Here is a 26600-nt window from a genome sequence, read left to right on the forward strand (position 1 = left end):
TTTTTGGAAAGTAGAAAACAATTATTAAAATATCATGTGTTTTTCCCATGCAGATTGATCATTCTGGTTTAAAAAGGTCATCTGTTTTTTTAATTTAAAAAGAAAGCCTTATAGCTAGAATTCATTAAATAAAACTTACCCTATTCGGCGTAATGAGCGCCTGCCCTAATAAGCGCCATCGGCGATATTTGTTAATATATTTGCTAGTGAACAATCCCAATTTGCATCCCTTCCGATTGATCAATGTACACAAGACTTATTTATTTGCGTATAATACTCACTCATGTCAGCATAAACCACAGAATTAATCTTTCAACTCTGTTTTTTGCACCAAAATAATATTCTAATAAGAGCCCCCTATTTTTAATTTTAAGAGCTCACTGGGCGCTTATTATGTCCAATACGGTAAATATAATTGTCCCCCGCCGCACGAAAGTGCGAAGCGGGGGATATAGTATTCACGACCGTCCGTACGTCCCACCTGTTTGTTGCCGCGATATCTCAAGAACTAAACACTGGATTGTCTTCATATTTGGAACTATGGTGTATATACAGACTCCGCAGACACCAGCCTGTTTTGGTGACCTTGACCCCATTTCACAGGTCACAGCAGGCAAATCTGCTTTTGGAGTTGGAAATCGGTGTTGCTGCGATATCTCAAGAACTAATCGCTGGATTGTCTTCATATTTGGTACTATGGTGTATATACAGGCGGGGGACATTTCGTCACTTTGTGACAAATACTTGTTATTTTTAATGATAGCCACGGGCAGGCAGTTATTTTGGACACGGCTGTGTGTCATTGTTCCCCGATGTTGTAGATTGTTGTTCATGATGTTGACCACTAGTTTGTCGGGCTTTCAGGCTGTCTGTGTCTCTCATGGTGCGTGGATGTTTAGAGATTTCAGAAACAGACATCTTGATACCAGGGGTCCGGAAACCGTCATATGCGCCGGACATGTCCGATTGGGAATCTCAAATGTCGGGTTGAAAATATTGCTTACCTGACATTTAAATTTTTCTGTCCAGACATTTTAAAAAGTATTGTCCGGACATTCTTGACCAGACATGATCAACAGTTAGGACTGAGCAGTTTCTGTCTGCAGTTGTAACACAATGAAGATTATCTACACTGACAAGCTTTGTTTGCTTTAAATGCTGTAAATACATCGTACCTAGAATGATAGTCCAATCGGTCAGTCACTGTAATAGGCAATAAACTGAGTTGACACTGATTAATCAAGGATTAATTACTGAGAACATCTTGTTGATTTGAGTGAAATGTGTTTACAACTGTACATAAACACCTTGCATCATCGATGTACCTCATTATCCTCACAATGCTACAATACGTAACCTCAGACAAGAAGCGAAAGCGTGATGACGGCCAGTCAACCGATGCAGATCAGTCGAGCGGATCTGCCAAACCCTCAAAGTCTGGATGATCATTTGTAAATCATGGCTAACGACTTTCACTTGGTTGACATACAATGAGGATTTGCAGATTTTATTGTTTTCAGTATCTAGTCGTATATTGAATCTTGATTGACCGCCATTTTGCTTTCTGTGAAGATCGATATCAAATTTGTTTATGGTCAGTAATTAAGTACAGATGAAAAAAGTATTCAAATAACTATTGCTATCAATGATATTTTAGTATTTGTGATTATATTATCTGTCTTGTTTTTAAATAATCTTTAGTTTAAAAAAACCCTTTTCCCTTGAGGTAACATGATAACCAAATATGGGATAATAGTCTCGATCCAAATGTTACAATGCGTACACTTGAGCAGACTCATGAATATAACTCATGAATATAACTCATGAATATTAATTAGACCATTCACTACGTTAACAGATCGTTATTATAACAGGAACAAACTTATGTTTTCCATGTATATCTAAAATGATATTATTTGTTATTAATTGTCCGGGGAATTAAACAATTTAAATTGAAACAATTCATATTATGAATACGTAACAACTTGTAATGTGTGTGAAAAGTCGTGCTAAAATACGCTATTTGAAGGGGGCGTGGCCTAAATGCAAATGTCCGATTGGTATTTTAAATTTTCCAGACCCCTGCTTGATACACATGTTCCATGTGGTAGCTCACCAGGGATTTCTCCTGGTCCCCGTTCCACAAAGCGGTCGTACCTCTAAGATGGTCGTAACTCTTATACTTTACCATAGACTTACGACTGTTGTAGCACTACGATCACTTTGTAGAAGAGGGCCCTGGATTGTAAACTTAGTGCCCCTGTCAGGCAAATTGGGGAAAAGATCTTTTTATTGTTCCAAATTGGGGTTTCTTGAAGTTTTATTTTCCTTAATAATTTCTCACTCATTCCCTCACTCACTCCGTCTTGTTGCAGGTGCTACTGCAGGTGTTGATCATCGCCACGGGCAACTACAACTTCTTCAACCTCCTCACCATCGTCTTGTGCATCTCCCTCGTCGATGACCATGCTCTTGGCGGACGGAAATGTAGGTCATATCTATATATACTCATTATGTCTGAACTTGCATCAGTAAACTAGTGTAACCTGTGATTGATGTGTTAACCAGGTGTCAGTGAGTTTACCAATGGCCTGGGTGTGCACTGGGATTTGATGCTGATGTTTGTCAAGATTTACATCCTCGCTGCGCCGGTGTAGTCTTGGTTCTCAGGCACTGCCCGCATCATTATAAAGTTCGCCGCACGTTTCGTTTTTATTTCCATTTAAAAATAAAAAAATTAAAAATATTTAAATATTCCATGTCCAACAAAGGTCAAATACCGTATTCCAGTATTTTACTCATCAAGGAATACATTTATGTAGGGAGGCCCTTTCCCAGGTTGATTGTACACAATTGTTTATTAATTACTCAACTGTTTATTGGTTACATACTAGTTTGAACAATAACAACAAAACCACTGCCCACCCGCACAATATTTTTTAAAAACATTGCCTGAGAACCAATTCTTTTATTTTTTATGAACGTTATGAACGTCTAAACCTGCATCACTTCATGTTTTGCTCCCACATTAAGCTGACACGCTGTGATATGACACTGTTAAAAAATGACGTTAAACCAAAGATCCGGGTTATAATAGGTCTTCAGAAACCCATGCTTGCCGGAAAAGGCGACTATGCTTGATGTAAGAGGCGACTTACGGGATCAGGTGGTCAGGCTAGCTGACTTGGTTGATGCATGTCATCATATCCCAATTGTGTGGATTGATGCTCATGTCAGTCACTGGATTGTCTGGTCCCGACTCGATTATTTACAGATCGCTGTCGTAAAGCTGGAATATTGCTGAGCGCAGCGTTAAACAACAAACAAACAAACACTCTTATTGATATCAATTACCACATAAAGTTTGATGTTCATGATTTACGTGAGACAGATATACTACTCCACACTTGATAGGGATATTCTCTTTCTTTCCCTGATACATAAGTGTATATCCCTATCAAAGGTTGAGCAGGATAGTCCTGGACCACGAGGAAATGATGCACAACCTCAATGACTGATGACTTGTTTCAGCTGTCCGTCGACGTAGATCCTTCCTGTGGAATGGTCTGGGCTTTGTGTCCAACTTCATTGTGCCTGTGCTGGTGTACGGCTACATCGGCTACTACACCTACAACCTCTTCGACCTCAAGGTTCAGCCCGACTACTCCATACAGTCCAAGACATGTAGGTTATGTTTGAAACTGACTGAAATCAAGTCTTCCAGGTTAGGGGGTGGGGGGTCGGGGTCTGGGGGATTTCCTCCTACAAATCCCTGGGCCCAACTGTTAGATCCCCGGACGCGTCATACCAAAAGACTAGACGTCACCGTGGTCTAGTGGTTGAGCGTCCGCCCGGAGAGCGGAAGGTCCGGAGTTTGATCCCCAGCTGCGTCATACCAAAGACTAGACGCCACCGTGGTCTAGTGGTAGAGCGCCCGCCCAGAGAGCGGAAGGTCCAGAGTTCGATCCTCGGCCGCCTGATACCAAAAGACGTTAAAAGATAGTACTTGTTGTTACCCTGTCTGGCGCTCGGCATTAAGGGGCTAAACAAGGACTGGTCGGCTCGGAGTCAGTATACTGAGTGTGGTATTCGTGTTAAACTTCGGCATTGTATCTCAGTGTGCTAGCACTATAAATCAGCATCAGTCGGGACTAGTACAAGCAGCCACACAAACACACACACGTACATGCACGTCGCTATATAAGTGCAATAATCTTGGACTCGACGTCAAACCCCATTTCACCTCACCACCTCTGTGTTTTGAGTCTGCCCGTAGAATGGCATGTCAGTGGTTCAATGCCCATGTTAATCCTCTGTGTATCAACAAGGAAGACAATGTAAGGATATTCTTGTTCCAGCTTTCAAGTCCTCCGACCTGAACCGCTGGCTGGAGTGGGTGATGCCGTATACTATATACATTGGAGCTGTTTCTTTAGCTTTTGAAATATTCCTGTCAATACTCAGGTAAGAGGATCACAGTCACACACTAAATAAGAAATAATGATTCTGACCTTAAATGTTTGCTTTAATAACTGTTCCACTATACACTAATCAGTAGTGCAAGTTAATAGTGAAAACATAAATATTTCATTTGTTGTGCCATACTTGCCAACTGTAAATCGTCAGAATGAGAAATTGTTACAGCTCTTCCTCATAGTGTTATAAAAGCTTTTTACAAAATTATTGATTAAAATCTGAAGTATCAATTGAAACTGAAGAATATTTCTTTTCCTTGAAATGAATGTTGTGTGTTCTGTTTTGCGTAGGCTGTCGTTTGGTTTGGGTTTGGGGTAGGGGTTGGGGTAGGGGTAGGGGTAGGGGTAGGGGTAGGGAGAGGGGTAGGGGTAGGGGTAGGGAGAGGGGTAGGGGTAGGGGCAGGGGTAGGGGTAGGTGTAGGGGTAGGGAGAGGGGTAGGGGTAGGGAGAGGGGTAGGGGTAGGGGTAGGGGTAGGGAGAGGGGCAGGGAGAGGGGTAGGGGTAGGGGCAGGGAGAGGGAGAGGGGTAGGGGTAGGTGTAGGGGTAGGGAGAGGGGTAGGGGTAGGGGTAGGGAGAGGGGTAGGGGTAGGTGTAGGGGTAGGGGTAGGGAGAGGGGTAGGGGTAGGGAGAGGGGTAGGGGTAGGGAGAGGGGTAGGGGTAGAGAGAGGGGTAGGGGTAGGGGTAGGGAGAGGGGTAGGGGTAGGGAGAGGGGTAGGGGTAGGGGTAGGGAGAGGGGTAGGGGTAGGTGTAGGGGTAGGGGTAGGGAGGTAGGGGTAGGGAGAGGGGTAGGGAGAGGGGTAGGGGTAGGGGTAGGGAGGTAGGGGTAGGGAGAGGGGTAGGGGTAGGGGTAGGGAGAGGGGTAGGGGTAGGGAGAGGGGTAGGGGTAGGGAGAGGGGTAGGGGTAGGGGTAGGGAGAGGGGTAGGGGTAGGGAGAGGGGTAGGGGTAGGGGTAGGGGTAGGGAGAGGGGCAGGGAGAGGGGTAGGGGTAGGGGTAGGGGCAGGGAGAGGGAGAGGGGTAGGGGTAGGTGTAGGGGTAGGGAGAGGGGTAGGGGTAGGGGTAGGGAGAGGGGTAGGGGTAGGTGTAGGGGTAGGGGTAGGGAGAGGGGTAGGGGTAGGGAGAGGGGTAGGGGTAGGGAGAGGGGTAGGGGTAGAGAGAGGGGTAGGGGTAGGGGTAGGGAGAGGGGGTAGGGGTAGGGAGAGGGGTAGGGGTAGGGAGAGGGGTAGGGGTAGGTGTAGGGGTAGGGGTAGGGAGGTAGGGGTAGGGAGAGGGGTAGGGAGAGGGGTAGGGGTAGGGGTAGGGAGGTAGGGGTAGGGAGAGGGGTAGGGGTAGGGAGAGGGGTAGGGGTAGGGAGAGGGGTAGGGGTAGGGAGAGGGGTAGGGGTAGGGGTAGGGAGAGGGGCAGGGGTAGGGAGAGGGGTAGGGGTAGGGAGAGGGGTAGGGGTAGGGGTAGGGAGAGGTGCAGGGGTAGGGAGAGGGGTAGGGGTAGGGGTAGGGGATTAGCTCAAAGTACTAGTACTTGCTCTGTGCAGTTAGTGGTGGGACAATACACCGGTGCATCGGTGGATCGCGTTTTTTTACTTCTTGATACAAGTATCGATCACAGTCACACGATAAGTAAAAAATATTGATTCTTACCTTTAATGTTTTCTTTTATAACTGTTAAACCAAACACTAGTTTGTAGTGAAAGTTCATAGTGAAAACATAAATATTTTCATGCGTTGTGCCATACTTGACACTGGCCACTGTAAATCGTCAGTGCCAGGTATTTGGCCATCCTTTCTATGCAAAACATGGCTTACGCCCCACAGATAAGAGCACATGAATATATTGTGATACTTATCGAATCGTGAGTAAGGTATCGTGATAACATAAAAACCATAAAAAATACAGGACCCTACTTAATTTTGAACATTGATCTGGACAATTACCAGGACAATAGTTTGTTTGTTTGTTGTTTTCAACTCACTCAGCAATATTCCAGCTATATGACGGCAGTCTGTAAATAATCGAGTCTGGACCAGAAAATCTAGCGATTGATATAATGAACATCGATCCACGCAATTGGGATACGATGACATGCATCAGCGAAGTCAGTGAGTCTGACCACCCGATCCAGTTAGTTGCCGCTTACAACAAGCAAGTCACCTCTTGTCCCATCCCTAATGAAAACCAGCCCACACATTATGGTATCTTGTAACAGGTATCTAAGACTTGATAGATGTGATGTCCCTCTGAATGTGTTGATGCCAATGTTTCAGGTCTTCTGTAGAAGAGAAAGGATTCTTCAGGAAAAACCTGGCTACTATTCAGTGTGTCCTGTTTGGCGCCATGGCGGCGGGAATGTTTGCCATCAGTCTGGTAAGGGGAGATAACTCTTGTTACAACAACGTAACATCTTGCCCAAGCTCCTCACAGCGATAGCCCGTTTGCGGAGCTCTCAATTCTATCGCTGCCACCAGTCAAACTCCCACTGTGATAGGTGGCCCCAACCATGCTTGGAGTTGAACTCACAACCAAATGACCGTATATTTACAAACAAGTGACGACCGTCATGTCGCCGAATACACTTACCCCTGCTAAATTACTCTCTTTGTTTGTCAATTTGAATTTCTATTTCATTAAAACTATCATGTAATTGATATAGTAAGAATGTAAGGGAGAAGTTGGTTGATTTTCCATTAGTCTGCAATCTCGAACCAATCTGATTATACAAACAACAAAGTAAATTCATCTTGAAAACATGGTCTGCCATAAACCTTTTCAAAATTAAACTATGATTCCCAAACACATAAACAAAAGTGTAAACATCACTACATTTTGGTGTTAGAGGGCAAATTTCAAGATTCTTGTAATGGCCACGCCCACACTGGTGGCAGCGATGTTACTGAGTGTGTAACGAAGGTGTCACGTGCTGTGAAGGAGCTTGCATCATGCTGAGGCAAGGGAGTTAACTGACTATAAAAGTCCAGTGCTTTCAGATTTTGGTCAACTGCCGGATTTTCAAATCATGTATCAACTTCGCATCAACAGATATTTTCCAAATCCTTTTTTAAATGGTGATGACATGATTTGACGCAATTCGTGCAGTAAGACACGTTTTATTACAATATAGATCTTAAAAATCTATCAGATCGTCTTGACTGGGTGCCGCCATTTTGTTTGAAGTAAATGCAAGTGATATGAGAGGTGGAATCTGATTGGTCAATAGGAGGGACATAGAAGGGACATAACTCGTAATAGCCACTGCTGGTGCTACGACCAAACCCAGAAAATACAGCCTAGTTCAGCAAGGGTAGAAACTGGATCTTTAGTGAATTAACTCCCTTGGCTCTGCAAGATGAAGACATATGACTTTTGTCAACAACATTGGTTATTCTGCCAAAATTATTTTACTGTAATAATGAGTTTTGGAAAATAGTACATGGATCTTCATGTCTGGTTTATACAGACATAGTTGTAAGAAAAGTGGTATCTGACAGCCACTTGTGACATCATCTCTATTTATACCATCAAGGCTGGTGATACCAATAATTATCTTCACATGTTTTATCCATCCAAATCTATGCCGGTCCTCTGAGTGACACATGGTGCCTGAACATTATGGCTGTCTGTTAGGAGAAGAAGTGACCTCCTCCGTGGTCCGGCAGTAGAGAGTCTGGAGGGCGGAGTCCGAAAGGTCAGGGGTTGGATCCCCAGCTGCATCATACAAACAGACGTTAAAAGATGGTACTTGTTGTTACCCTGCCTGGCGCTCGGCATTAAGGGGCTCAAACAAGGGCTGGTTCGCTTGGAGTCAGTATACTGTGTCTGAGTGGAGTATATGTGTTTAAACTGTGGCATGGTAATGGGCCAGCACTATAAAATCAGCATTAGTCCAGAGGTGAAGGTGAAGGCGTGTATCAAGCTAGTAGAAAATACTCACAGTCTCTGTGTTTGTTTGCAGGTGCCCCACACAGTTATTGAAGGAAAGTCTCACAGGTCCCTGTGGCCGGCCGTCAGACAGTGGCACAACAGACTGGAGTCCTTCCAGATCACCAGCTCCTATGGACTCTTTAGAAGGTAGGAGTGAGGTAGTTAGTGAGAGTGTGTGAGTTGGTATTCCAGCTATCATGGCGTCTCAGTCTCAAGCGTGCTTGCTGTCATGGTAGAATGGAGATAAACCTACAGTGTTTTGAAATGTGATATAGTCCCACTGTAGAGTACATACCTTTTACTTATACATTTGAAACTAAAGCGGGGGCGGTCGGGTAGCCTAGTGGTTAAAGCGTTCGCTCGTCACGCCAAAGACCCGTGTTCGATTCCCGACATGGGTACAATGTGTGAAACCCATTTCTGGTGTCCCCCGCCGTGATATTGCTGGAATATTGCTAAAAGCGGCGTAAAACCTTACTCACTCACTCACTCACTGAAACTAAAGCGCACAGATCCAAATTACAATAAAGAGGTATCTATTCAACAGTGGGACTGCATCAAATTTAGAAAAACAGGTTTATCTCCTAATTAACATGAACTGTGAAATTTTGTATATAATTTGGGAAGTTTTTAAGTCATTTGCTGCAGTCTTAATATCAGCCTCTCGGCAGGTCTTGGTAAATCCCTGCTATATTTTGGGACATGGTCTGAAGAATGTGCAGAGCTTCATCCCGTAGCCTTTGCCAGGAACTGATATTGTTTGGTTTAAGGCCCAGATTGCTTCAATTCATTCCTTTGCCTGTCAGTGATACGCTGCTTGTGTTTACTGGGTCACTTTGGGCGTCTCTGTAGTGGGACCTGGTGGTTCAAGGTGCAGAACCTCACATGCAGAGTTGTCTCCCTTACCTTGTTACAGGATCCTCCAGCCATGGCTTACATCCATGATTTCATCTGAATACAACAATCAGTAGGAGGGAAACTCTTCGCAGTGTTAATGAGGGACTATGATCCCATATGTTGCCCATTTTCTCCTAGGCCTTGACGGGTGGCCCAGTTGTCAAAGGAGCCGCAATTTCCTGTGCGTTCCTTGGGCACGCCAGAAACCTATGATTGTGGGTTCCAATCTCTGTTCGCCCCGATTATGTTTTCAGGTTTGTCAGCACCATACCGTGCTCGTGGGTTTCACCGAAATGGTAAAGTCTGAGACCTGCATCACTTGGGGCTTTCCCCCCACATTAAGCTGACACGCCGCGATATAACTGGACTACTGTTAAAAGCGGCATTTAACCCAACTCACTCACTCATACTAGGCCTTGACATTATGACCTGTGACCTGTTCAACAAAGGCATTGTTTCAGAGAAATTAGAGTTGTCATTTACTGTTGAATTGATATACGTCACATTTTTACAACCTCCGTGATCTAGTGGATAGAGCTTCTGCTCAAAGTATGGATGGTTGGTAGTTTGATCCCCAGTGTCATACAAAAGATGGTACTTGTTGTTACCCTGCCTGCATTATGGGGCTAAAACAAGGACCTGTTGGCCCGGAGTTGGTATACTTGACGAAGAGAACTGCATCATGGTATGCACGTCGCCTTATAGTGGAATAATTCATGAAGTAATCAGTTTCAGTTCTATGTTTGTATGATGTGAATGTTCTGCAGGATGACGGGAGTGGAAGGTCGCCCCGAGGTTATCATTGAAGGAAGTAACAAGAAAGATGGCGTTTGGAAAGAGTACGAGTTCCTCTATAAACCGGGCGATATCTCCCTCCGACCTCCGATTGTCGGTAAGTGGTGACTGATGTGACGAGGAGTCCTCCTTCCATTTGTGTAGTCAGGCCAGCGAGGCTGCCAGCCCCTTCTCCTACATGTAGCTTAGTGTAGCCTAGTAGCCTCGGGTAGCCTAGTGGTTAAGGTGTTTGCTCAACACGCCGAAGACCCGGGTTTGATTCCCGACTTGGGTACAATGTGTGAAGCCCATTTCTGGTGTCCCCCGCCATGATATGCTGGAATATTACTAAAAGACTAAAAAACTCACTTACTCATATGTGGGGATCTTTTCAGAGGATGTTCGGGAGTCAGAAGTGTTGTAAGAGGGACGCAAATATTTGGTATGCAGATTCAACATTATGAAGACCCGTGGAGATCCTTGGTAGAATTGGTCTTCAGCAACCCATGCTTGTCGTATGAGGCGACTAACAAGATCGGGTGGTCAGGCTCGCTGTCTTGGTTGAAGCATGTCATCGTATCAAAATTGTGTGGATTGATGCTCCTGATATCAATGACTGGATTGTCTGGTCCAGACTCATCTTTACATACTGCAGTCATATAACTGGAATATTGCTGACTTGGCGTAAAACAACAAACCAACAACAACATTTTGTAATAAACATGAATGGTGTATGTAAAAATACCCTTTATATATCCTAGATATATATGAATGTTTGGTCTATTACTCTACACTCAGTATTCCAGCTTCATGATGGCAGAATGTAAGTCATCCATAAGTATCGATCCTCGCGATTGGGATGCGATGACATGCATCAACCAAGTCACCAAGTCTGACCATCCGATCCCGTTAGTCACTAGCTCTTACGACAAGCATGGGTTGCTGTAGACCAATTGTAATCCAGGTCTTCACGGGTCTTCAAGGGTCTAACAGATATACAAAATCGTGGTATTCCTGGAGTATTTGCTACTTTGAACTCTTACTGAACATATCACACTACTGCCACGGGGCACACTTTATCTGAAACATTTTTATGAAATTATTGAAAAGAAATCCCACCCATTCTTTGTGGATATTCCTGACTGAGTGAATGCTATATCTCCAGCACCCCATCAGCCCCGACTTGATTGGCAGATGTGGTTCGCCGCCCTCGGCAACTACCAACACAACCCGTGGTTTGTCAACCTCATCTACCGCCTGCTTAACAACCAGAAAGAAGTCCTTCAGCTGTTGAAAAAGAACCCCTTCCCCGGCAAACCTCCAAAGTACATCCGTGCAACACTGTATCACTACTACTACACCTCGAGCAGCAAGAAAAACGACAGGTACTTCTAGTAATACTACATGACAGGTAGTTGACAGGGAAACAGTATTATTAATACCACACATCCCAGGTAGTTGAAAGGGAAACAGTAATATTAATACCACACATGACAGGTAGTTGATAGGAAAACAGTATTATTTATACTACAAATGACAGGTAGTTGATAGGAAAACTGTATTATTTATACTGCGCATCCCAGATAGTTGATAGGAAAACAGTACTATTTATACTACACATGGCAGGTAGGAAAACAGTATTATTAATACTACACATGGCAGGTAGTTGATAGGAAAACTGTATTATTAATACTGCGCATCCCAGATAGTTGATAGGAAAACAGTACTATTTATACTACACATAGCAGGTAGGAAAACTGTATTATCAATAATACACATCCCAGGTAGTTGATAGGAAAACAGTATTATCAATACTACAGACATGACGGGTAGTTGATAGGAAAACAGAATTATTTATACTACACATGGCAGATAGTACACAGGAAATCTGAGTTATTAATGCTACACATCCCAGATAGTTGATAGGAAAACTGTATTATTTACAATACACATCCCAGGTAGTTGTGGGAAAACTGTATCATTAATACCACACTTGGCAGGTAGTTGACAGGAAAACTGTATTATTTATAATATACATCCCAGGAAGATGCTAGGAAACTATTATTAATTGGTAGTTGATAGGAAAACCCTATCATAAGACTACACACATTTTAATAACTTTAGCTGCTGTAGACAGTTCTGTTCTATATATATGTACTAACCAACTATTGATTCCATTAAACTTTTGTACAGATTTTCCACCAAGAACTGGTGGCTGAGGAAAAAGAAGGCTGAATATCTCCCAGTGATGCATGCAGAGGACCAACAGCTGATGAAATACATCAAACAGAGAGGACTCTCCGAGGTGAGATGGAGGGAGGTGTGGGTGGTAGGATGATGGTGAAGGGTTGTGGATGGTTTCAAGGATGAATGGATGGAGGGTGAAGGGTTGTTAGTGGATGGATCGATGGATGAATGGATGGTGGGTGAAGGGTTGTGGATGGTTTGAAGGATGAATGGATGGAGGGTGAAGGGTTGTTTGTGGATGGTTTGAAGGATGAATGGATGGTGGGTGAAGGGTTGTTAGTAGATGGATCGATGGATGAATGGATGGAGTGTGAAGGGTTGTTAGTAGATAGATCGATGGATGAATGGATGGTGGGTGAAGGGTTGTTAGTGGATGGATCGATGGATGAATGGAGGAGGGTGAAGGGTTGTTAGTAGATGGATCGATGGATGAATGGATGGAGGGTGAAGGGTTGTTAGTGGATGGATCGATGGATGAATGGATGGAGGGTGAAGGGTTGTTAGGGGATGGATGAATGGATGGAGGGTGAAGGGTTGTTAGTGGATGGATCGATGGATGAATGGATGGAGGGTGAAGGGTTGTTAGTGGATGGATCGATGGATGAATGGATGGAGGGTGAAGGGTTGTTAGGGGATGGATGAATGGATGGAGGGTGAAGGGTTGTTAGTGGATGGATCGATGGATGAATGGATGGAGGGTGAAGGGTTGTTAGTGGATGGATCGATGGATGAATGGATGGAGGGTGAGGTGTGGGTGAAATTCAAAGTCAAATTCCTTATCAATACTTTCACATAAACAAGCATTTATTTATTTTGCAGCCAGTACCCAAGGCGACGATGAAGGGCTATGTGAGGGAGGCAATCAAGTGGATACGGAATATGATCGGCCAGCCAGAGGGGTTTACATTTGTCATGTCTGTGTTTGGATCGGGTCTCGTTGTAAACGTGCTCAACTGCTACCTGTTCTAATGATACATGATACTCAGTTGGGGCTGATAACCAAGTTATCACAGCCCTGACAAAGGATACAGTGTATTTCTCACGTCACTGTCACTCGGAGTTGGATTCATTATGTCAGTGCCTGTTACTGAGTAGTGGTGGGACGATGCACCGATACATCAGTGGAACGCGATTATTTACTTCTCGGTACAAGTATCGATCACAGTCACACACTAAGTAAAAAAACATAGACTCTGACCTTAAATGTTTGATTTAATAACTGTTCCACTAAACACTAATGAGTCATGCAAGTTAATAGTGAAAACAAATATTTCATTTGCACCATACTTCCCACTGCCAACTGTAAATCATCAGTGTGCCAGGTATTTGAATATCTTGTCTATGAAAAAGATGGCTTACGCTCCACAGATAGAGCACATGCATATATTGTGACACATATCGGATCGTGAATAAGGTATCAGGATACATTTTAGGATGGCACAGTTGGTGTATCGTCCCAGCTCTAGTACTGAGACAGTATGACCAGAAGTAGAGATTCTGGTGTTCAGGGTGAATACCGATGTAAAACAGCCTGGTGTTTGGCTAACCAGCCTCTGACAGTGCTGTCCTCATTCAAGATTCAAGACTTCATAAGCTGGAACATCAACCTCGGAGATCAGATACTGTGTAGGATAATACTTCAGTTCCCAGGTTCTATCTCATAGCGGATGGTCACAGTGTTTGAAATAATCTTAAAACCAAACAGGACAGTCGGACAGGGGACCCATAAGTGTTGCCAGCCCATCTTCGAAGTTACCTGCCTGCATTCAGACATCATAAGTATTGAAAAATTCGTGAAAAAATAAGAGACAAATTACGTCTTGATTCAGTTGAAATAATAAACAATTACTTGAGAATCTACACGAAGTTATAAAACTGAATACATAAGTAGTCTTAAAATTATCTGCTAGACAGTCGGGCATGTGGAGAAAAATTTCATGCAGCCCCATAGAAAAGTTACTAGCGCAGGCAGTTATTTCGGACACAGGATGGTCATTGGTAGTTTTTTGTTGAGTGTTATTATACTACTCTAAAGAAGTTAAGGACCACTCGATTCCTTCATATTCCGATAGTCATTTGAGAAGTATGCTCAGCATTACTGTTTTGTTTCAAGGTAGATCAAATACTCGATGGTACCCGGCAATCAGATTGTGAAATTAATCAGTGATCTATTCAAATTGACCTAGAAATGGTGAGTGGGATCGTACTATATAAGGAAGTGGGGTTACGCTTCATTATGAAGCACTATCTCTTGCCTGACATGTTTGATCTCGTCCCCAAAGTTTGGATCAATGTCCACGCCATCTGGTCCCTGCACGACAGCATTACTGTAGGTCATACTGTACCATGATACTGTGTGGGTGTGGCACAAGGTTCCATTCTCTCTCTAACATTATTCCTGGATATGCCTGGATATGCCTGGCACTGTTTCCAGCCGCTGTGAGATAGAACTGTTGGTACAATTATGTTTTTATGAAATATCAAGTACCCTGTTTTCAAACGACGCCTGTTTTCGAACAGTTATGTTGATAGTGATTTATAACATATGTTTGTTGTTTAACGCCACACTCAGCAACATTCCAGCTATTTGACGGCTGTCTGTAAATAAATAAGTCTGGACCAGACAATCCAGTGATTGACATCATGAGCACTGATCCACGCAATTGGGATCGATGACATGCATCAATGAAGTCAGCAAGCCTGATCACCCGATCCTGTTAGTTGCCTCTTACGGCAAGCATGGTTTCCTGAAGACCTATTCTACCCCGGATCTTCACGGGTCTTGTGTTGTAATCTCTTGTAATGAGAGGTGTGACGTCATGAAAACTGCCCGCATGTCCGTGTACATGTCAGGCATGTCAACTTTTGGTTCATGTAAATGACAGTACACCTGTCAAAACAGTCTGTCTTGGATGTCATCATATCCCAATTGCGAAGATCGATGCTCATGATGTCAATCACTGGATTTTCTGGTCCAGACTCGATTATCAACAGATAGCCGTCATACAGCTGGAATATTGCTGAGTGTAACGTTAAACAACAAACAAACAAAACAAAATGAACCAGTCAGGTGTTCGAAATCAGGTGACGGCACTGTCATGCAGTGGAAGTTTCACATGAGGCAATGGAGACTTCTGTTTTCTATTGGATTAAAGTGGAATTCTGTTGTTGAAGACATTACCTACTGGGCTGACCCCGAATTTGTGTTTGGATACACTCCCTCGAAATATCAGAAATATCGTCCTAAATATTTTAAAAAATGTATGCAAGGATATATTAGGCTTTAAAAAATGAAAAATTTGGTTCTCAGGCAATGACTTTTGAAAATAAAGGGTGGTCGGTGCTTTTTTTTGCTTGTTCAGACAAGGATGTACCCAAAGACACATGTGTGTCCCATCAACCTGGGAAAGGCCTCCCTATATAAACAAGCATACAAACTCCTAGAGCCGCCATAACCATAACACAAGATGCGCAGTGATGCAGTGCATTGTATGAAGATTTAAAAAAAAAAAATTAAAATGGAAATAAAAACGAAACATGCGGCATACTTCATGATACAGGCATTGCCTGAGAACCTAGACTTTGTTTTTTTAGCCTTAGCACATGCTAATTTTTTGCCTACATTTTGTAGCTGTGTAAACTTGACACATGTCAAACATGTCAGCTTTACAGAACGCAGAAGGCTGAAATCTTTTTTTTTCACAGGCACAATATTCAACTTTATTAAAACACTGCACTTAACAGAATTATGTTTGCACATATAGGAACTTTCTTGGGTGAATTCTGACATAGTTTTGAATTGCCTGAGACATTTATGCATATGTTTTAGCCTAAGATGCACTTTACTAACACAGTGAGGTAAGAACCTCATCTATATGTAACATTACGAAGCCGTACAGGTTATTTAGATGTGTCGAGTGTTAACAGCTGAGGGAGAGGGTTTAATAGACGTGTCAAAACTGAAGTGGCCTTGGTTTTTGTGAATGGTGAAGTATGTTTTGTAAAAAGGCCAAACCTGTTTGTTGCCATGTTTTACACATTTTTTGTCAAGAGGCAAGATGCAAGAGACAGAATAACAAACACAAGTCACGGTTGTTTCATGGTCATTTCTTTCAAAAAACTCTAGAAAAAAAAGTTCAACCAAAAATTATGCATTTATCATCCAAAACTGACTTCCACAGGAAACATCACGTGGGCTACCTTGACGTCGCAATCATTAGTTACCATGGTTACCATGACATCACAATCAAAATGACATCACTAATCTCCCTCTGAAGCTAGTTACCTGTACCTTTTACTTTTTTTTACTTTTTTGCTTGTTTTTTAACGCAACACTCAGGAGTATTACAGCTATATGACGGCGGTCTGTAAATAATCGAGTCGGGACCAGACAATCCAGTGATTGATATCATGAGCACCGATCCACGCAATTGGGATCGATGACATGCATCAACCAAGTCAGCGAGTCTGACCACCCTATCCCGTTAGTCGCCTTTTATGACAAGCATAGTCGCCTTTTACGGAAAGCATGGGTTGCTGAAGACCTATTCTACCCCGGATCTTCACGGGTAGTACCTTTTACACTCAAGACACTGGTTGTTACTGTTTACTGTTGGAAGTATGATTTGGATGATAAATAGAATCTCCCCCTTGACAAACCTCAAGGTTTGAAACTTTCACAAACTTGTGTTAGTATATTTGATGTCAAAAGACATTTGGATGAGATTCTTAGACTTATGCATAAAACAAGGAGAGAATTACTCTGTGTCCCCTGTGTCGGCCATGTTGCACCTGTAAAACAAATACTGCATTCGACGTAATAACCGCCCCGCTCTAATAAGTGTCCATGGCAATATTTGCTAATATATTTGCTAGTGAACAATCCCAATTAGCATCCCTTCCGATTGATCAATGTACACAAGACTTATTTACTTGTGTATAATACACACTCGTGTGTTATATGCACCCTTAATTGTGGGCAATTAAATTCTGGAAATTATATCTCTCGTGTATGATACGTACATACTTTCCTTTTGAATCATTTCAGGCTGTCAGCATAAACCACTGTACGAAATATACAATTTTTCAACTCTGTTTTTGTTCTCACCAAAATTATATTCTAATAAGAGCCCACCATTTCCAATTTTGAGAGCGCCCGGGCGCTTAATATGTCGAATACGGTATATAAATTGGTTTGGCCTGATAGAAGAATAACTTGCATGAGAAATGTTATAACTATTTCGTATCTATGTCATAGATGTTGATATCTGTTTCTTCACTGAATAATTTATTGCCATGATAGTTTAATCAATATTGATTTAATTTTTTTATTTATAAAATAAGGATGTAAAAACTTCCAAATTTACAAATCAATGACCTTGTATGTACAACTGATTTTAGATAAATACCAGCACTATACAGTTTCTCAATTAAACTAAGTGACTGTTTTACAGATTGGTATATTGTTTAAAGATTCGTTGAAAGTTTGAGGTCGAATCATCCTCACTTATCCAGGGTAGTTTTTGTCTTCATGTTTCTGATAAGACCCAGGAACCTTCACTATGATAGCCTTGTTATTAAGCGCCATACAAATGCTACGATGCTAAAACCATCCATCCATTCAAAGTTTTCTCATGAGCGAGAGAGGCGGTGGGGTAGCCCAGTGGTTAAAGCATTCGCTTGTCACGCCGAAGACCCAGGTTCGATTCCCCACACGGGAACAATGTGTGAAGCCCATTTTATTGTGTCCTCTGCCGTGATGTTGCTGGAACATTGCTTAAGGTGGCGTAAAACAATACTCACTCACTCATGAACGAGAAAAATTCTGTTAGTGATAAACATGGAGACAGTGACATTACTTGCTTAACGAAGCTAGGGTGGCAAAGGAGTCCAGGGTGTTTATCCTGAAAGAATGGAGATATAATACCCTGCATCACCGAGGATGAAGAGGATCTTTTATTTCATGTGTTGCATATTTTTTTGAATGGTCATGGTAGTGTGTGAACTTTTAAGACTGGCAGCATTTTCTGACGGGTTTTGAACAAAGTTTTTTAGACGTGTTTCACAACTAACTTGGTTAATCCCATCTGAAATCCTTTACTGATTTGGTAACCATGATCCCTTTTGTTAGCGCAACCTCTCCAACATATCTCCGACTCCCTTTCTATGGTTGTGTGTTTACTTCGTTTGTTGTTTTGTTGTTTTTTAGTGATTCTGTTCGGTCTCATATCTCAAGCTAGTCTCTCCATCAACTAGATTGTGTTATTGAATTCAACTGATTCTGTTAATCAGTTCTGAAAATATTGTCTTTCTGATGGAACATTTTAAATGAACTTCTTGCCTTTGTTAAAATGTGCTGCAAATAATCGTGAAAACAGATTGTAACTTAGCCACTAGTCTGAAGTCGAGTCTAGTAACATTATTGTGTCTAGTACACTCAGCTAAGCAAGTCTACATTGTACTGAAGTGCAGGAAAATGTTTTCAAGAGACTACATCGGGTGAGTAGACTCGGCAGTATGGGGCACAGATAGTGAAAGCAAATGAAGTCATTTCAATTTTCGGGGCGGTCGGGTAGCCTAGTGGTTAATGCTTTGGCTTGTCACGCCGAAGACCCGGGTTAGATTCCCCACATGGGTACAATGTATGAAGCCCATTTTCCGGTGTGATGTTGCTGGAATATTGCTAAAAGTGGCATAAAACCATACTCACTTAGGGGGACTGTCGGATAGGCCAGTGGTTAAAGTGTTCACTTGTCATGTGGAAGGCCTAGGGGCAGGGATGCCATGTCGTCTAAGGCGCCCCACTTTGCTCTGACAATGCCACAAAACTATGTTCATGGGTTCAAATCCCAGCCGACCAATTTGTTTCCTGTGCTCTTTGATTTCACCACAGTGGTAAATACCAAGATCTCCATTACTACAGGTTTTCCTCTCGCATGAAGCACACCTAGTTATTTGTCACTACTAATATATTGTACATGTATTTACTTTGCTATTAATACTCACTATGTTTGACTTCTGTATTTGTGTTACTAGGAGCTGGCATGTCACATGGTCTGCTAGCGCCTTTGCTTGCAACATTGTTACTATGACAAGGGAAATATATATAAATTTGTTTATTTCAGAAAAGAAAATGACATTTACTTTTACAAGTGACACTGAGATCAATGTTGGCTAACTGAAGTTATGAAAGACCTATAATAATCTAAGACACCACAATTTGCTGTGCAGAGTTGCTTCCCTTACTGCCAGGATCTCCTGGTTCGAATCCCAGATTCGTCCGGATTATAAGCCATGATCTGTCAGCACCTGCTGTGGTCATGAGGGAAGTAGTATGACCTACATCACTTGGGCTTTCTTCCAAAACTTGTTCAGTGATGTAAGTAAATATGGTGAAAGAAAATCAATATTGTGTGAAACCTTAGTATCTGATGAAGCTGTTACATAATATGTAGACTTGCGCCAGTCTATGCTTGTCTGATGAAGCTGCGTGCAACTGTTAATATTCCTATATAGACTTGCGCCAGTCTATGGTTGCCTGATGAAGCTGCGTGCAGCTGTTAATATTCTAAAATAGACTTGCGCCAGTCTATGCTTGTCTGATGATGCTGCATGCAGCTGTTACATATGTAGACTTGCGCCAGTCTATGGTTGCCTGATGAAGCTGCGTGCAGCTGTTAATATTCTAAAATAGACTTGCGCCAGTCTATGCTTGCCTGATGAAGCTGCATCCAGCTGTTACATATGTAGATTTGCGTCAGTCTATGCTTGTTGTATATTTCTTTACAATGTTTTTCATTTGTGAAGGTGAATTATTTTAATGGTGCTATGTTTTGAAGGTATGGTGTTTCAAGTTCAATATACACTTGTTGAAGGGAGATAATTCTAAGTCTTAGTCAGTCATTTCTATATATTATTGTTGAAATGAGCAAACAGCAACCTTTTGTTTATTGGGACCATTATTTTCTATAAATATACTCATGTTCTGTATTCACTGTTCTTTTGGGGGATTTTTGTTTATCTGTCAAGTTTGACTGTTCAATTTTGTAGGTCTCTACATTTGATCATTCCGCAGGTGGAGTGGATTTAAATTTAAATTCAAATTCTCAAGATCTTGATTCGTAATTCTATTGATTGAGGCCGTTAGCATTGATTGCAATAACTGACAATATTGTGTCCAGAATTTGTCAAATTCTAATATTTTTTAGTTGTATTCTGTACAAATACATTATACAAACCAGATGGCTTTGTTCAACTAACACTAAGTTGCATTTTGAATATTTTTAGCTTAAATTGAAAAGTTAGATGTTTTCACATTCCTAGTTTTATTTGTGTATCTAGTTATCAAAATAATTATCTAGTAGCTTCCTAGTGTTTAACTGAATTATTCCCCACAATAGAAGTTAGAATTCTGGGGATAAGGTGTTTACATGCAAATCAGCATAATATTTTACATGTCACTTTTAGCTTTTGTTGAATAACTAGCAGTAGTTGTTATAGACATGTAGTTTATGAATCTGTTTGACTTGGAATTTAAGAAAACGTCATCACCTATAGTCATGTCCTGAAGATGCTCAGTTAAGATCATGTGTTGAATGTTGATTCACCCTGCATAATTGCAATCAATATTTTCTCAAAATTTCATCTAATATACTCAGGTGAACGAATATCATGCTTACCACTTATAGGCAATGTTGTTTCTTCTAAATATGAGAATTAATAGTTATAAAAATTTCAGTTCTGATTTGGAAAGGTATTTCACAGTTTTACATATCAGGCTCAAGTTGAAGATTAATTTTATATTTGTGATAGATCTATTTCTTATATCCCACCTACGTTTACTGATACTGGTGATATGTTGTCGTCAAGGAAACAAACACTTTGTGATGTGACCATATTTCCTCCAATAAGCACCCAGCATGAAGCTGAATACAACACAATAAGTGCTTGGTATTTTTAGCTTTCAATTACTTCGCCCTGGGCTCAGAAACGAATTCTATTGTATGTCACGTTATTAGTGATTGTGCGACACTGTTATATTATGCACCGGGTCTCAAATTACCACTAGGTTTGGAAGCATGCTCAAAGAATAAATGCCGGGGGTGTTTATTTGAGGAAATATGATACTTGTGGAGAAACTTAATATGGAACTATTATAATTGTTTTCATCCAAGTTGACAACACTACACAAGCTCTAGACTATTTCCAGGGTTTTGAAAAATTTATAACACTTTTGCCTAATGAATAATTGCGCCAAATTTATCACTTTGTATGTTGATGTAATTAACGGTTTACAGCTTTGCATGCATTTACTACGTTTTCTCCGAGCTTCTAAATATTTCTCCAAAATCCACTTCCATATTTTCCAGCTGTAGTATTTTTGTTATACATGGCAATAAAGTTCTTTAGAAAAAATAGTTCGTTAGTATGTTTGTATGTTGTTTAACACAGACTCTGTAAATCATGGTGTCCAGTGATTGACAGCATGAGCACCGTTCCAAGCATTGGGGAAATGATACAATGGACCAAGTCACTGAACCTGACCACCAGATCCATTTAGTCGCCTCGAATGACAAGCATAAATTGCTGGAGAATCCCCGTGGTTTGAAGATGAAAATGCTCAGTGTAAGTCTTGTCCATGTCATTTTGTTATCACATTTTCATTAACAGAGTTCATACATCAAAGACCGCAATATTCACTCACTACACAACTAAAATTACCGAGAGTGACACACGTCTTACAATAGCCATGTCTGGAGTGAGTTATACACATGTAAAGAAAGCTTGACAAATATATTGAAAACATAAAAATTTATTTCTATTTTCTGGTTTGTGGAATAAAATATACATAAAATCATTAATTAAAATCATTCCTATCAGACATGCTTTGGCTTAAGGCATGGTCCTGAGACAAGAGAGCATGTGTTTCAAATCTCTGACAAACATTCTTATTCACTGGCAGCCAATGTTTTCCACACTTGAAAAAAAAGATTTCACAAAACGTCTGGAGAAGCAATGATTCTTTTGCCCTTTTGTCTATTTACTGAAAATTTACAAAAAAATAAAAACTTACTACATCAAGCTACTGAAATATAACAACAAAGTACTTAAAGTTCAATGCAAAATTTGAAATCTACTACACAACATTTGCTAAGGACCAAAACTGCCAAGATACTGTTGGAAGTTGTAGTGGTGAAGTTCATGTTGTTTACCAATCAAATTAGACCATGAAGTGACGGATGTCATCACTAGCATCTTTGCTTTTTAACTTCTGTCTAACAGCCATCTTTAGTCATAGGTAAAGTAAAGGGAATAACAAAGTAAGAGGAAATCTGTTTTAATGGAAGCAGAACAAGGCTCATTTGAAGTCTATTCATCTTTAGAAGTGTTTCCCCCCTATTATCATATTTCAGTAGTTAGGATAAGAAAGTCAAGTTGTCCTTGTCACTGTCTGAATGTTCAAAGGTTAAAGGGGGGGGGCATGGCTGTCCCAGACGTCTAAGACACCGCTATTCGCTGTGCAGAATTGCGTCCCTTGGGCACGGCAGAAACCTATGATTGTGGGTTCCAATCCCGGTTCGCCCCAATTATGTTTCTAGGTTTGTCAGCATCATACCCGTGCTCGTGGGTTTCACCGAAGTGGTAAATGTCTGAGACCTGCATCACTTCGGGCTTTCCTCCCACATTAAGCTGGCATGCCGTGATATGACTGGAATAATGTTAAAAGTGGCGTTAAACCCAACTCACTCAAAGATGTGATCCTTAGCAAATGTTGAGTAGTATATTAGAATTCGTAGAGTATGTTCCAGCATATTGTGCCTCATTATGACAAGCTCAACCACACAGCTTCGTAGCTGACTGACTGACTGGAGAATTCGGATTAAAACTGATATGGACCAAAATTGTCAATTTAAACAGATGAGGGGAGGCTTTTGTATCAAGATCACATGTTAAAACATGGCACAAACCACTAGATATTTGATGTCTTTGGAAAACATTAATGCCCACCATCAGTCATCTTGGCAATAAACTGGAAAACATTTGTACAAATCATTTGATTGCATAAAGGGCTGCAATTGCATTTTTTGTTACATAGATTTGGGAAAAAGGACAAGTCTGCTTCGGTTTTTGGCACGTAATTCAAACAATTACAATTACAATTTCTCAAACACATCTACTGATTTATGGCATGTATTCAATATGAAGTCAACAATCACAAAAATAATTTCATCAAATCACGCTGTATCCTGCCTTTAATATTATGCTATTTGTCATTTTTCAAAACAAGATTTATTATTTCGATTTATACCATGAAAATATGGTTAAAATATAGAAATATAATATTTGTAGAAAATTGTACTTGCATGTAAAAGTAATAAATCATTTAGGTCAGAATTAATATTACACTGCAAAATAAAACAATACAATAAGATGGATTTCTGCAAAAAGATCATCAGAAACATTTACCCTTGGTGGAAGAGCTACAATGATTTGTAATGGTAACTTCATGGAACAATCTTGAAAATGAATAAAATTGATTAAGGTAGCACCAAGTTAAGTTGTGACTTGTATTGGCTTCAGAAACAACTCAAGACCTCAGCCTGTTTTGGTTTTAAGGGTCCCCAGACCTCCCCCTCTCCAGGCAGACACTCTATCTGCATGACTATGGAGAGTGAGTGAGTGAGTTGGGTTTAATGCCGCTTTTAACAATATTCCAGTTATATCACAGCGTGTCAGCTTAATGTGGGGGAAATGCCCGAAGTGATGCAGGTCTCAGACATTTACCACTTCGGTGAAACCCCGAGCACAATTATGGTGCTGACAAACCTAGAAACATATTCGGGGGTGTAACGATACAGCAGGTTGCAGTATGATTTGTATCTCGATACAGTACTTTTATTTCATAGCTTGATCTCCTTTCTTTATGCAGTGAATCACAAGCCAGCATCATTTGTTTCCAAATTTCAGAGATCAAGGATGGGATATTGTAGAAACATATAGGGCACTGTGAATGGTCTGCTATTTAGACAACCGGGAGATACGAGAAAATCTGCGTAAGCTGGCTGTTGAAGAGTTTCTGTTATTTTTTTAACACTGAGACAACTTGTAGTGTTATGTAACATATGTATCGTGGTACAGGGGTTGATGTATCAGTTTACAACCCCTGTATCACGATACATTGTATCTAGGCAGGGTTAGAAACTAACAGCTTTAGACCACTAGTCCTTATAATGATAACATATAGCAAAACCCTTCAAAAAGGGCAAATTTCTACCTGTCCTTATGATACCTTAACTATTGGGCAGTTTGGCAAGGACTATAGGACTTGTGCCAGTTTCTAACACTGCTAGGTCTTGTATAGGGATACCATACTTTATTGCCATAGGGTTACACCACTACTAGGAACAGTGCCACTGTCTACATTTCTTGCTAAAGTCTCCAGGAATAGCACCAAAGTCTACAGGTCTTGCTGAAGTCTCCGGGAACAGTGCCACTGTCTACAGTCGTTGCTATGTCTCCGGGAACAGCGCCACTGTCTACAGGTGTTGCTGTGTCTCCGGGAACAGAGCCACTGTCTACAGGTGTTGCTGTGTCTCCGGGAACAGTGCCACTGTCTACAGTTGTTGCTGAAGTCTCCAGGAGGATGCCACTGTCTACAGGTCTTGCTGAAGTCTCCAGGAGGATGCCACTGTCTACAGGTCTTGCTGAAGTCTCCAGGAACAGTGCCACTGTCTACAGGTCTTGCTGAAGTCTCCAGGAACAGTGCCACTGTCTACAGGTCTTGCTGAAGTCTCCAGGAACAGAGCCATTGGTGGAAGCCAACAACAGTATCAGTATATGGCCACTAGTCCATATTCCAAGTCTACTAAAAGTTCTTCCGGCCTAGTAAGCTTTGCAAATAGAAGTATATTCACTAAGATCTAAGATCTACTAAAATTAATGTCAAGAGACATGTTCGGGCTATAAGTTTTTGGCACGGATTGCAGTATGTTAATCTCCATTGGAAACCAAGACATAATTTCCCAACTCTACGTCTAATGATTCGATGAACAGAGATAAAAAAAAGGTTTAAGAAACTAATATTTCTATCAAACTACAAAATGAATCAAAGACTCCACCAACCAAGTAAAAGTTCACTTTCTAGAGAAACATAATACAATATTGAGCATTAAGGGGGATATCAATCATTTTTCATTAATAATCATGCTAAATTAGTCTTTATCATTGTAAACTAAAGTAGAAACTCTGGGCACTTTTTTCATCAACTCTTAAAAAACTCTAAAAATATAATGTCATCCGTAAAACTACTCACTTCTAGATGGTTCAAAACACAACAAACAAAAAACCAAGGATTTAAAATAACATCAACATAGAACTGTATAGTCAACTTGGCAAACAATTTTTGTCCATTATTCTGATGAGTGAATATGAAAACGTTCTCTAAGCTAATGCTGACAATAAGGGCTGGGACTGTGTTTATGCATAGGCTTTACATAGGATATAATTTAGTCTATCTCGGGCAGGCTTGAAGTGGGACTGTAAGGAGAGCGTTGATTTGTAAAACAGCACAGCATGGTCCCATTGTTCCTGAAAGTAAGACATGGAGAATTACATCGAGAATTACATGTGGCATACATTTTATACCACATCCATTAATTTCCGGAAAGTTTGCCTTGGTAATTTCTAAATCAGAAATTAGGGCTGGGACGGGTAGCTCGGGTACACAGGTCGAATGGGTCCTGAATAGGACCCGGGTACCCACAGGACTACCCGGACCTGTGATTAATCACGTGATATATATTGTTTAATGACAAAAATTATCTAAAACTCTATGGTTACACTATAAGTCACTAATATTCCCATTTTTTTCTGACAATGCACCCTTCCTTCTTACTTTTATGTTTGAATAAAGATAAAACTTCATGCATTAAACTTCAGTGTCTGCTTGAGCGGATTGTTTTACTCGTGTATCTAAATAAACTTTGCCAGGGCTACGGTCAAACTTTTCCAAATCGGACAGTTTGTACCTATCTCTAAATATCTACAGCGGGTACCCGGGTAGGGTCGGGTAATAGGGTGGTGGGTACCCGGGTAGTACCTTTGGACCCCTCCCAGCCCTATCAAAAATACATCAATACAACAGCATTACAACAACTGAGATGTTTCTGCTGAGTAGGTGAGTACTGGACTGTCGTGGACCTGTTTGCACCAATCCTTATTTGGTAGTGTTCAGCTAACATGAGAGTTAGAACTAACTTTGGGTTTTTTGTTTAATGCCACACTCAGCAATATTA

At 41.2% G+C, this 26600-nt stretch overlaps 2 protein-coding genes across 2 annotated transcripts in view; one reads left to right on the top strand and one right to left on the bottom strand.

Annotated features, from left to right (window-relative positions):
* The window catches only part of LOC139466757 (lipase maturation factor 2-like), a 56109-nt gene extending 34363 nt beyond the window's left edge, over positions 1-21746 (top strand). Inside the window, exons 8-16 of the mRNA XM_071248421.1 lie at positions 2376-2487; positions 3532-3684; positions 4359-4464; positions 6735-6834; positions 8420-8535; positions 10053-10177; positions 11225-11444; positions 12253-12364; positions 13126-21746. Coding sequence (XP_071104522.1) covers positions 2376-2487; positions 3532-3684; positions 4359-4464; positions 6735-6834; positions 8420-8535; positions 10053-10177; positions 11225-11444; positions 12253-12364; positions 13126-13275 — 1194 coding nt within the window. The 3' untranslated portion in view covers positions 13276-21746. The remainder of the gene's footprint in view (positions 1-2375; positions 2488-3531; positions 3685-4358; positions 4465-6734; positions 6835-8419; positions 8536-10052; positions 10178-11224; positions 11445-12252; positions 12365-13125) is intronic.
* Positions 21747-25006: 3260 nt separating this feature from the next.
* The window catches only part of LOC139466758 (tetratricopeptide repeat protein 17-like), an 84291-nt gene continuing 82697 nt past the window's right edge, over positions 25007-26600 (bottom strand). Inside the window, exon 29 of the mRNA XM_071248423.1 lies at positions 25007-25893. Within this exon, the coding sequence (XP_071104524.1) occupies positions 25783-25893 (111 nt within the window). The 3' untranslated portion in view covers positions 25007-25782. The remainder of the gene's footprint in view (positions 25894-26600) is intronic.

The sequence above is a fragment of the Haliotis cracherodii genome, unplaced genomic scaffold, assembly GCF_022045235.1.
Source record: "Haliotis cracherodii isolate W230 unplaced genomic scaffold, xgHalCrac1.p SCAF_19, whole genome shotgun sequence".
Lineage (NCBI taxonomy): Eukaryota > Metazoa > Mollusca > Gastropoda > Lepetellida > Haliotidae > Haliotis > Haliotis cracherodii.